At 43.4% G+C, this 12,126-nt stretch overlaps 2 protein-coding genes across 3 annotated transcripts in view; one reads left to right on the top strand and one right to left on the bottom strand.

The window, feature by feature from the left end:
• LOC131109406 (dynein axonemal heavy chain 8-like) overlaps positions 1-2,640 on the top strand; it is a 68,895-nt gene extending 66,255 nt beyond the window's left edge. The window contains exons 88-92 of the mRNA XM_058061364.1: positions 42-198; positions 1,431-1,583; positions 1,674-1,863; positions 1,997-2,118; positions 2,216-2,640. Of these exons, the coding sequence (XP_057917347.1) occupies positions 42-198; positions 1,431-1,583; positions 1,674-1,863; positions 1,997-2,118; positions 2,216-2,503 (910 nt within the window). The 3' untranslated portion in view covers positions 2,504-2,640. The remainder of the gene's footprint in view (positions 1-41; positions 199-1,430; positions 1,584-1,673; positions 1,864-1,996; positions 2,119-2,215) is intronic.
• Positions 2,641-6,817: 4,177 nt separating this feature from the next.
• Positions 6,818-11,435, bottom strand: LOC131109543 (retinal homeobox protein Rx2-like). Of its 2 annotated transcripts, none has more exons than XM_058061680.1 (4): positions 10,689-11,435; positions 10,231-10,563; positions 8,786-9,042; positions 6,818-7,595 (listed from the first exon to the last, which is right to left on the bottom strand). In XM_058061680.1, the coding sequence occupies exons 2-4, from the start codon at positions 10,496-10,498 to the stop codon at positions 7,155-7,157; spliced, it is 966 nt and encodes a 321-aa protein (XP_057917663.1). In that variant the 5' UTR covers positions 10,499-10,563; positions 10,689-11,435; the 3' UTR covers positions 6,818-7,154. The 2 variants fall into 2 exon arrangements, with proteins under 2 accessions (XP_057917663.1, XP_057917662.1); XM_058061679.1 differs by having other exon boundaries at positions 10,231-10,595; positions 10,689-11,432.
• Between the last annotated feature and the right edge of the window lie 691 nt (positions 11,436-12,126).

The following is a 12,126-nucleotide window of genomic DNA, read 5'->3' as shown; positions in this document are numbered from 1 at the left end:
CCATTTAACACGATGTAATAAAATCACACGTTGCACTGCAGCTATCAGAGGAACACGTCAGCCGAGGTGCTGGACACCATCACAAACATCCAGCCCAAGGAGAGCGGCGGCGGGTCGGGGGCCACTCGAGAGAGCATCGTGTACAGCATGGCTGAGGACATGCTGGACAAGCTTCCTCCTGATTACATCCCTCATGAGGTGGGCCGGACTTCATATTACATTGCTCTTTGATGAACTTTGATGACTAATATGTAAGATGTCACATGACAAGATTGAGACCGTATGAGGAAAAGACAGGAAGCAGAACTGGAGGTAGCAGAAATGAGGATGCTGAGGTTCTCGATGAGAGTGACCAGGATGGATAGGATCAGGAACGAGTACATCAGAGGGACATTACATGTTAGAGACCTTGGAATTACATTACAAATCAGAGATGGTTGGGACCACAGGAGATATATATATATATATATATTGCTAGGAGGCGTAGAGGAAGACCAAAGACGAGGTTCATGGATGTAGTGAAGGAGGACATGAGGGTAGTTGGTGTGAGAGACGGGAGACCTCTGGATTGAAGCACAGTAATACCCAAGTATTACATCATCATGAAAAAATAAGCACATTGTATTGATATTATTCATTCATTCATTCATTTTCTACTGCTTATCCTCACAAGGGTCGCGGGGGTGCTGGAGCCTATCCCAGCTGTCTTCGGGTGAGAGGCGGGGTACACCCTGGACTGGTGGCCAGCCAATCACAGGGCACATATAGACAAACAACCATTCACACTCACATTCATACATATGGACAATTTGGAGTCGCCAATTAACCTAGCATGTTTTTGGAATGTGGGAGGAAACCGGAGTACCTGGGGGTTGAGGGGGTACTTTCATTTTAGACTTGGGACACCATGGAAAGATTCCGGTCTGATAATCATTTAATCCATCCATTTTCTATACCGCTTATCCTCACTAGGGTTGCAGGTATGCTGGAGCCTATCCCAGTTGTCTTTGGGTGAGAGGCGGGGTACACCCTGGACTGGTGGCCAGCCAATCACAAGGCACATATAGACAAACAACCATTCACACTCACATTCATACCTATGGACAATTTGGAGTGGCCAATTAACCTAGCATGTTTTTGGAATGTGGGAGGAAACCGGAGTACCTGGAGAAAACCCACGCATGCACAGGGAGAACATGCAAACTCCACACAGAGATGGCCGAGAGTGGGATTGAACTTGGGTCTCCTAGCTGTGAGGTCTGCGCGCCAACCACTCGACCGCCGTGCAGCCATTATTATTATTATTATTATTATTGTTGTTGTTGTTGTTGTTGTTGTTATTCTAATCATTATCCAATTATCATACAGCACATTTGAGGATAAGGTCATCCTAAGCTAACATGCTTTGTCTCCTCTTTTTCTTACACCAGGTGAAAGCCAGGTTGAAGAAGATGGGCGCTCTCAACCCCATGAACATCTTCCTACGCCAGGAAGTGGATCGCATGCAGAGGATCATCTCCATCGTGCGCTCCACTCTCTTGGATCTCAAGCTGGCCATAGAGGGCACCATCATCATGAGCGAGGTCGGGGGCGACCGGATGTCCTTTATTTTGCTTTTCTTGCTCGGTACTTTTACACGTGTAAAGACGCTGGTCTTTTACTCGACTCGCTAGACGCTGCGTGATGCCCTGGACAACATCTTTGATGCTCGTGTACCAAACGTGTGGCGGAAACTCTCGTGGGAGTCCACGACGCTGGGCTTTTGGTTCACTGAGCTTCTGGACAGGAACCGGCAGTTTCACCGCTGGGTTTTTAGTGGGCGGCCCAGGACTTTTTGGATGACGGGTTTCTTCAACCCACAAGGTGAGTGACATAAAATATGGATAGCACATCGTGGAGCACGGACCTCTACCTTGCTTCAGTGTGTACGTTTCTGCAATCAGCAGTGTGTGTTCTGACAATAACAAGGCAGTATATGGCAATGAATGCCCAAAAGGTTTTCTGACTGCGATGAGGCAAGAGGTGACCCGGGCAAACAAAGGCTGGGCTTTGGACTCCGTCACCCTGGACAACAAAGTCCTGAAGAAGGCCAAAGAGGAGATCAAATCTGACCCGGATGTGAGCCACGGACCACACACAAACACCATATGCTAATTTTAATTGATACCATCCAAAACCATGACTGTCATGTCCCCCCCCCCCCCCCCCAAAACAGGAGGGCGTGTACGTTCACGGTCTCTTCCTGGAAGGCGCCGACTGGGACAAGAAGAACTCGTGCCTGACTGAGTCGGCGCCCAAAGTGCTCTTCACGCCCCTCCCTGTCATCCACATGTTTGCTATCAACTCCACTGCCCCCCCCGACCCCAAGTACTACGTGTGTCCCATTTACAAGAAACCCAAACGCACCGACCTCAATTACATTACTGCAGTAGTGCTGGGGACCATGCTGCCCCCCGATCACTGGATCATGAGGGGGGTCGCACTTCTCTGTGACATCAAATAGAATTCACCATCAGGTTCCTCCGACATGCTCACATGTATTTGGAATTGGGGTTTCAACACTTAGGCAGGCCCGGCAGATTAAAATAAAGTAAACGTTATGTTTAAGGACCAAATGAATCATTTGGACTTCCTGTGACAGTGAGCCAGTAAACAGAATCAGGGGTGAGCAGAAAATCAGTTTTTCCGAGAGTTGGGGAGATATGTCCCTTACGAAAAGAAAATATATTTATCAATATATTACTTTAAATATATTGTATTATATTATAATATATTATTTTTCCATTATATTTTCCAATACATTATATATTATAAATATATGGAATAATATATTTTTGTACATATATTATATATTCATGTAATATATGGCAATATATTGCAGAATATACAAATGATTGCCGCTTTCAATATATTGAAATATATTAAATCCAAATATATAATATATGAGTTTATATATCCCAAATTATATGCATTTTTTTAATGTAAAAACATAGTCCTTTTTTGGTCTTGATTGCAAGATATTTTTTGTATGTATCAGATCCCTTATGAAAAGAAAATATATTTATCAGTATATTACTTTAAATATATTGTATTATATTATAATATATTATTTTTCCATTATATTTTCCAATACATTATATATTATAAATACATTGAATAATATATTTTTGTACATATATTATATATTCATGTAATATATGGCAATATATTGCAGAATATACAAATGATTGCCGCTTTCAATATATTGAAATATATTAAATCCAAATATATAATATATGAGTTTATATATCCCAAATTATATGCAATTTTATATATGTAAAAATATAGTCCTTTTTTGGTCTTGATCACAAGATATATTTTATATGTATCAATATATACACATATATGATCTATGCATATATTGCAATGTATTGGAAAATATAAACATAAGATCCCATATATGGAAATATATTTCCTAATACATAGCATTATATTTGCCAATATACTGCAATATTTTTCATTGGAAGCAAACATTCATTTTCTACCGCTTATCCTCACAAGGGTCACTGGGGTGCTGGAGCCTATCCCAGCTGTCTTCGGGCGAGAGGCGGGGTACACCCTGGACTGGTGGCCAGCCAATCACAGGGCACATATAGACAAACAACCATTCACACTCACATTCATACCTATGGACAATTTGGAGTCACCAATTAACCTAGCATGTTTTTGGAATGTGGGAGGAAACTGGAGTACCTGGGGGTGGGGGAGGGGTACTTTATTTTTAGTGTTGGGACACCATGGAAAGATTCTGGTCTGATAATCATTTAATCCATGCATTTTCTATACCGCTTATCCTCACTAGGTTTGCAGGTATGCTGGAACCTATCCCAGCTGTCTTCGGGCGAGAGGCGGGGTACACCCTGGACTGGTGGCCAGCCAATCACAGGGCACATATAGACAAACAACCATTCACACTCACATTCATTCACACAAAAATGTGTTTTTATCTCATTGCTATATCTCATCACTATTCATACAAGGTGTACTTATTAGGAGTATTATTAGTATTATTTTAGCACTATAACGTCCTTCTTCTCCAAGCAACTGGCGCCAACCATATGGAGTGATCTCCAATTATCCAAACCTTGAGGGGGCGGGGGGTTAAAATGGTGTCCCCTCTGAATCAAACCCAATTAATTCCACTGCTTTCACTTATTATTTCCACCGTGGTGCCGTGTTGTGCTTGGCAGCCTGTTAATGCAGCCCCCGAACCCCACCCCCCAGCCCCCCCAGCCCTACGTCACGCTCGGCCAAGCAAATCACACCGTCATGTGCGTCATTATTAACAAATCAGGAGTGCAGCCCCCTCCCAAACCAAGACCTGTTGCTAAATGAAGGTTTGTTGATGGAGACATTGCTACTTTTGGAGTTATTTTGCACTTTTTAATCCTCATTCTTTCCCCCTTAAAGAGCAGTGACTAAATGGCACCTCCCTTCCTAAGACATCCAATCATGCCAACACTTAATTATTAACTTTGATATTCATAATAACACTATTTTTTTATTGTATACCTAATGTGTCCTGCTATGACCACTACCGTCTGATATGCTGCATATTCTGGTACTAAAATAGGAGATAGTCATATTTACCTTGTGGGCTGGTGTGCATGCTTGCAGTGGGAAGGTGTCCTGACCCCCCACCCCCAAACTTGATGGAGTGGAGCCTCATCAGCCTAACAGGCCTGGCGAATCGCCACGTCCACAGGCCGCCATTGAGGTCAACTCACTGTGTTGCGGGGCTCATTAATTAGGCGTGTGTGTGTGTGTGTGTGTGTTGCAAGAAAACAAGTTTTTTGCACATTGCATACAGTAAGTTATACTAATACTTGTACCACAACATTTATTCACTGAATGTTCTGACTTTCTGCTATTAACGAGTGGCCATTGCAGAATTACAACATGCTGCCAACATTATTGTGAAACCTCAAAAGTGGTATAAATATGGAGTTTAACGTTTTCTGGCGAAAAATATTGTGACAATTATGCTGTGTCTTTGACATTTTTGTGTTTTTTTCTGTGATGTAAGCACTTGGGGTGAAATTGTGATGATAACCGTAGACCTGGAACTAGAACATTCTTCCAAGTGTCCTCAAAGGGTGAGTAGTTTTACTCTATATTACTTTTATTGTTTTATTGATGTTATGTATTATTTTTATTTACTTGTTAGACAAAAATGTTCTAAACTAAGCCTGCACAGTTAATATTTTTGTGATGGCCGAATTTTAGACCATTTGATTATATTATATTACCCCAGCTGGGATAGGCTCCAGCACACCCCAGCGACCCTAATGAGGATAAGCGGCATAGAAGATGGATGGATATTCATTAATTCATTTTTCTACCGCTTATCCTCATTAGGGTCACTGGGGTGTGCTGGAGCCTATCCCAGCTGTCTTGGGGCGAGAGGCGGGGTACACCCTGGACTGGTGGTTGTTAAATAGTAGAATTATTTTTTTTTCTTTTATCATGCGCCTTATAATAACATGGATTAAGTACAGAAATAGACCCCTAGACTAAGACTGTGCCTTATAATCCGGTGTACCTTATAGTAAACACCAGTGGCATCATTAGGCCTAAAATGTTTTTAAGTCTCCCTAAATAATTTCATATTTTTTATTGATTTAAAAAAACAATTTTTACAAAAAAAATCTGACAAATTTCATATTCATTCATTCATTTCTACCGCTTATCCTCACGAGGGTTGCAGGGGTGCTGGAGCCTATCCCAGCTGTCTTGGGGCGAGAGGCGGGGTACGCCCTGGACTGGTGGCCAGCCAATCACAGGGCACATATAGACAAACAACCATTCACACTCACATTCATACCTGTAGACAATTTGCAGTGGCCAATTAACCTAGCATGTTTTTGGAATGTGGGAGGAAACCGGAGTACCCGGAGAAAACCCACGCATGCACGGGGAGAACATGCAAACTCCACACAGAGATTGGCCGAGGGTGGAATTGAACTCGAGTTATCTTCATTGGCGACTCCAAATTGTCCATAGGTATGAATGTGAGTGTGAATGGTTGTTTGTCTATATGTGCCCTGTGATTGGCTGGCCACCAGTCCAGGGTGTACCCCGCCTCTGGCCCAAAAACAGCTGTGATAGGCTCCAGCATACTTGCCACTCTAAGCAGCATAAAAAATGGATAGGTTTATGATGTGGGTTGTTTTTTAGGTGGTTTATCATAGAAAGGTGGCAAAGATGGAAAAGTGTGATAACCACAGAACAGGAAATGAAACCTATCAGTGATATCTCTAAACGACCACAAGGTGACTAATACCTAGAAATACTTTCTACATACCCGCCAGGCGTATTCCACAGTCATTTTCAAACATGGCCTGTTCAAAAAAGTCAAGGTGATTGATCCAGGATATTTCTAATAATAAACGTTTTATCAATAAGCAGCATGAGGATGACGACTGTGACAACATGAAGAACCGTGGGGTGGCGGGGGACGTTCAGTGATAATCAGGTCATGAAAACCTTTTTTTTTTTTTTTCCAGGGGCCATCTGAGGGCGTCCAGTCTATGAGTGAGGATCTGGACTTAATCGCTTTAAAAACAGTAATTAGGTGTTAAGAGGCAGGCTTGTCTGTTTAAATTAGCCTCCTGGGCCAGATTACACGCTTTAACTCCGAACAGGCTTCCCTCCTCCTCCTTCAAATTAGCACATTTTGACCATCTCATTCTCATCTGAAGTACAATAGTATATCATATACTGTATATTAATCGTTGATCGAACGCTCATAAAGCACAGAAATTAAAGTACAATATAGTAGCACACAGTCCAGACATTTATTCTAATAGAAGATTGTTGAACCTATAGAGACACTGGTCACTGGAGTTTGAAGTCATCGTGACGAATGACAAGAACAAGTCTTTTCTTCCCCTTGCCCCCCCAATATACTGTATATATACAGTATACTGTATATAAGTCTGCATATTTAACCAAAAATGTATCCTTAATAAATCCATCCAAATGGGTACATTCAATTATTTACAAGACAAGTAAGAAAAGATTCCTGTGCTTGTAAATCCTCTCCATGGTACAAAACACAGAATGTAAACATTCAACTGGAGCAGCCAAAAACAAACCAAAAAAAAAAAAAACGGTCACATGTGTTGCCATGTTTTATCCATGGACTGAATGTGCTCTTTGGCCTTCATCCTCAGCGCTGTGATGCTGGAGCTCCTGTCGTCCTCCATGGGGTATTTGTCATTGAACCCGGCTGAACACTGGTAGGGCGGTGGCCCCCCGATGGGCTGCATCCCTTGCACCAAACCCGACGGGCTGTTGAGGAAGCCGTGGCCGGGATAGGCTGGTTGCAGCGCTTGAGGCGAGCCCATGAAGCCGGGGATGGTGTGCATGGGCGTGGCACTGGGAATCGGCGAGGTGAGCCAGGGGTCCAGGGGCATGGCGTTGGGTACCGGACCCATGCTGGGGGTCATTGAGGGCCGGTTGAAGGAAAGCATGGGCGAGTCGTGCAGCTTCATGGTGGTGGTGTCCATCTTCTCTTGTCGGCGCCACTTGGCTCTGCGGTTCTGGAACCAGACCTGCACATAGATCCATGCAGCATAGACTTTATTCCTAGTGTCACTCTGGTTCTGGTTCTTCATGGTATTTGTTGACGGTAGTGGTAATGATCTTACCCACACCACAAAACCATTCTTATCTGGACTAGACCTTCTTGTCTAGCTTTAGAGGATCAATACTTTGGATCCTACACCAACCCCTTAGACAAGAGTTGTCATACTACCAACCATTTAGCATAAACTGATCAAGTTCCACAGGCATCCTTTATGATACTCGGGTTCTCTTGAGCAAAAAGTGTTTCTAAATAAACACTGCGGAATTCCCCCCATGTGCATCATACAGGACGGCGGACCTTCATCAAGGCCTGTTAGCCAAACTGTCACTCATTCTGGCAATTGCAGTGAAGTGGACAAAGGATGGCAGTCAGCAGGTTGGGCCACGGAACCAAGCCAGGGTCTAAAAATAACGCTTTGCTTCTTGGCTGACTGGGGAATCAGTTAAGTTTAAAATAGAAAATAGATTGAAAATGTCTTTTAAGATGGCGACATTCAGTCTCCCAGAAAGCAGTCTAGCCCCCCGCCCCCAACCCCAAAGTCACCTGAAAGTTAATGTTGAAGGACTTCATTTTGGACAGGAGATTTACAGGTTTAAGACCCCCCTCCTGAAGAAACTAGAGTTTAGGGCTGTTTTGCAGAGAGAGGCTGAGGTTCTGCCTGAAAACTGAATACTGGATCCCTGAATACTTTGAAGGTTGAAGGTTTTAGAGCTGCTACAGACTTCGGATGTCGCAAGTTGACTCTCCAAACTGAACGGCCAACTGCTTGAGGGCACAGGTTGGTTGGTGAGGTATTGACTTTAGAGAAAAAAATATTGAACTGGGTTGTGAAGACTCGATTTTTCTGGGGAGGACTAGCTTTGTCTCAAAGGACTTGGTTTTAGACCATTGGGTTGAACAATCAAGACCTGGTCCCCCAGCAAAGCGTCTATTACCCAACTGTTTTGGAGTGCAGCACCTCAGTCTCTAAGCACTTGGCTTTATACTATCTCTCTATGGAAGGAAGTAGGTCTCCAGATGTGGACTAAGACTTTAGATCTTAAGTTTACAGGTTCAGGTTTTGTCCAACAGCGTATGAAAACCTGGAAGTCGGGGTTATTTGCCAGAAATCCATGTTCGTCTGGATGGGTGGGGTTTCTGCTAGTGGTCTTTTACCTGGACGCGGACCTCGGGCAAGTTGACCTTCATGGCCAGCTCTTCCCGACTGTAGACGTCCGGGTAGTGTGACTTCTCGAAGGCGCGTTCCAGCTCATGCAGCTGGTAGGTGGTGAAGGTGGTTCGATTCCTCCGGTGTTTCTTTTTGGAGTGCTCTTCCTCCACGTTGTTCTTGGGGGAGTCCTTGGCCACGTCTATGTCCTTTTGCATGCCGCTCATCCCTTCATCGCATTTGCCGCTGGAGAACAGATCTGATGCTGGAAGAACGGAATCAATATTTGTGTTGTTTAGACTTTTTTGCTATCTACAAATACGTCATTGTTTATGCTAGTGAAATCTTGTCTGCAGGCCTTGGCAGAGGATTCTTTACCACCAGGGGTCTTCTTGACATCTTTCACTGAATTCTTCCCCTAATCCGGGGAAGTAACAGATGCTCCAAGTTAAAGCCACGAGGCTCCACCCCCCCCCCCCCCTCACAAACACTACTGTAATCTAGACTCTGCTTGTAGTCCAAAGAATTGTCATGACACCAACACCTCTACTCGTGGTTTATAGACAGTAGGCAGTTTGTAAAGGCGCTAGATTGCTTCATATTGATAATTTACCCCAATGTTTCTCAATTATTTTTGGTCAGCCCCCCCCCGATTTGAAATACTACAGAAACTATATCTATTTATGTATCTGTACTTAAAGACCGAACTTGAAACTGAAAGCAGGAAAATGCAACATAATGGAGAGCATATAAGCATTAATTTGTACATGTTTGTACATGAAAGCCTCTTGCACCACCCCTGATAGTTCCCTTTGGTGGCTGCATCACTATTCGGGAAGCACTGATGTATGCGATTTGTATTTGTATTGTATGTATGATGTATTGATGTAACAGATGCTACGAGTTAAAGCTGTAAGAACCCCCCCCCCCCACAACCACTGTAATCTAGACTGCGCTTGGAGTCCAAAAAAATAGTCATGACCCCGAAACATCTACTGGTGGTTCCAGATAAGACAGTTTGCCATGACTGAGGGGTAGTACTAGAGTTCTAGACAACTGTAAAGTAGGTAGATATCTTCGTGTAGATAACGCAATATTTATGTTACATAATCCACCTGTTGTTCTGACTTCCTGTTCCTGTGTTGGTCTGATGGTCGGGTGTTTTTACCCGTCAGTCTGACCCAGTTTTAGCAATTGAGAGAGTCTTTGGACTAGGCGCTAGCACTTTACTGTTTATCTTGTAGTTTTTGGCCTTTTGTGGGCTAATGATGTCAGCCATTGTATCACCAGAGTTTTTGCCCGATTTGGGGATTTGAAGGTGTTCCAACCATCAGAGATCAAGCACGAGACTCCGAGTTGAAAGACACAAAACAGAAGGAACTTCTCTCTAGTAGTGAAAGTTAATTTGCAGTCTGGCATTCATTTGAATGTGAACCCCAAAACTAAGACTCACCGTGGTAGGATGAATGTTGAGAGTTGTCACCTCCCAGTTCTGCAAGATGTCCGTACGGGTCCTGCTTTTCTGCGTTTTCCCTACCACCGTTTTGGCTGTCATCGTTCACAGTGTGGAGCAGGGGGTCCTGGTCTTTGGTGAAGCCCAGGATGACATCGATGCTGTGGACCCTGACCCCGGAGGAACTGGACCCGGCACCTTTTGCTATGTCATAGTTGTCAAGGCAACTGTCTTCCACGATTCCCAGGGCATCCATTGACAATTGCATCCGTATTTGGGTCTTTGATCTAGAAGTTGGGTTTCTGGGTTACTCCCTAGCAGATGGACCGGGTGCTGCGGAAAGTCCAACAAACTCACATGGTTGTCTTTGCAAGAGAACAAAAAAAAACAGAACAAATTATTGCAACTTCATAGTTTGTTAGATGTTGAAGTGGAAAAACAAGACGAGCTTAGCTTACCGTTAGCTTCTACTTTGTGCACATGGTGTCCCTGGAGCCTCTAAGTAGTCAACTGACACTATCCGGTCTTCAGTGGCACTTGTTGCTCCACGTTAAGTCCTCCAAATCCCCCCCCCCCTGCACTCAAGTGAGCAAAGGATCTGCTGACGGCATTTCATCCATGAACCAAACTAACCCGTTAAGAAAACCCACAAAGGACCACAAGGAAGACCAAGGATTATGGGGTTTATTCATTGGGATCCTTCCCCTTTAAGAATGACTGACAGTTGTTTTCTGCCCAAGTAATTGGTCCAAATGTGTCCTGCATTCAGCGCCCGGTTGGAGGCCATCGCTAATGAAGCCTCGACAAAACTTTCTTTCAAAAAAAGCTATTGTGCGCCAGAGAATGGCTTGTATAGCGAGAGTGTGCACTAATCCCTTCATTAGAAGAGACACAAGAGATGGACTTTTAGCTTAAATGCTCGCCCACTGGAAAGACCACCACTTCCACTTTTGGGGGGATTTTTTTTTGTCACCAAAAAAAAATATATATATATATACATATATATATATATATAAAGAAAATTCACCAGGACTGGCCCAATGGTGGCCATCACCACCGTCATTGAGGGGAGGGGTTAAATGGGTCCTTGCGGGTTTCTCCTCTGCCAGCTGGCCCAAGCCGAGCCGAGCCGGAGCTGCTGCCTCTCCGGCAGGAGGTGTTGCACAGATCAGTCCTGATTCTTAATGAGCCTAAAGCCTTCACTAGAGATTTCCTCTGACGTCCCTCCTTCCAGCGTTGCGGACATATTTTTAGAAACTTCTTTGCATGATGCTAAAAAAAAAAACAGGACCTTTCTTTGCTATGAATGCTACGATGTTGTTTCAGGGAATATTTGTACATTGATGGGACTTATTCCACACCACACTAAACATATCCTAGCTTGCTTTCATGCATTGGGATCAGAAAAGCTGCTGTGTAATTTTTGTGTTGTATGCAATCAATCGCTTTGTGTCCGATTATGTGTTGCATTCAAACTGCTAACTAAGTTTAAAGCCATTTGTCAAAACGGGGCCGACAAACACAGCTAGCTAGATTCCTGAAGATCGTACCGCTCCGTGTGATTTCTTACAGAAAATACTGCTAAATAATAATTTTGGGCAGTAAAACCGTACATGATTGGATGCTACCATTAGCATCCCTATCATGTAAGAAATGGACCATGTGATCCTGTCAGCCAATCGGCAGATAAAAACACTGATAATGATAAAGATGAGTAAAGTTGAAAATACATTTATTGGTGTTCCTGAAACACAAATATGTCGGACAAGTACTTGCAGTACCTATTTATCAGTGTAAAATATTCATCAAATTTAACAGTGCAAATTACAAAAATTTTAACCTACTATAAAATCAATTAACCAAGTCATCATGTTCAATGTTTCAAGTTAGTGAAGA

The sequence above is a fragment of the Doryrhamphus excisus genome, chromosome 22 (assembly GCF_030265055.1).
Source record: "Doryrhamphus excisus isolate RoL2022-K1 chromosome 22, RoL_Dexc_1.0, whole genome shotgun sequence".
Classification (NCBI taxonomy): Eukaryota; Metazoa; Chordata; class Actinopteri; order Syngnathiformes; family Syngnathidae; genus Doryrhamphus; species Doryrhamphus excisus.
Note: the sequence above shows the minus strand (reverse complement) of the source record. Positions and strands in the feature narration are given on the sequence as shown.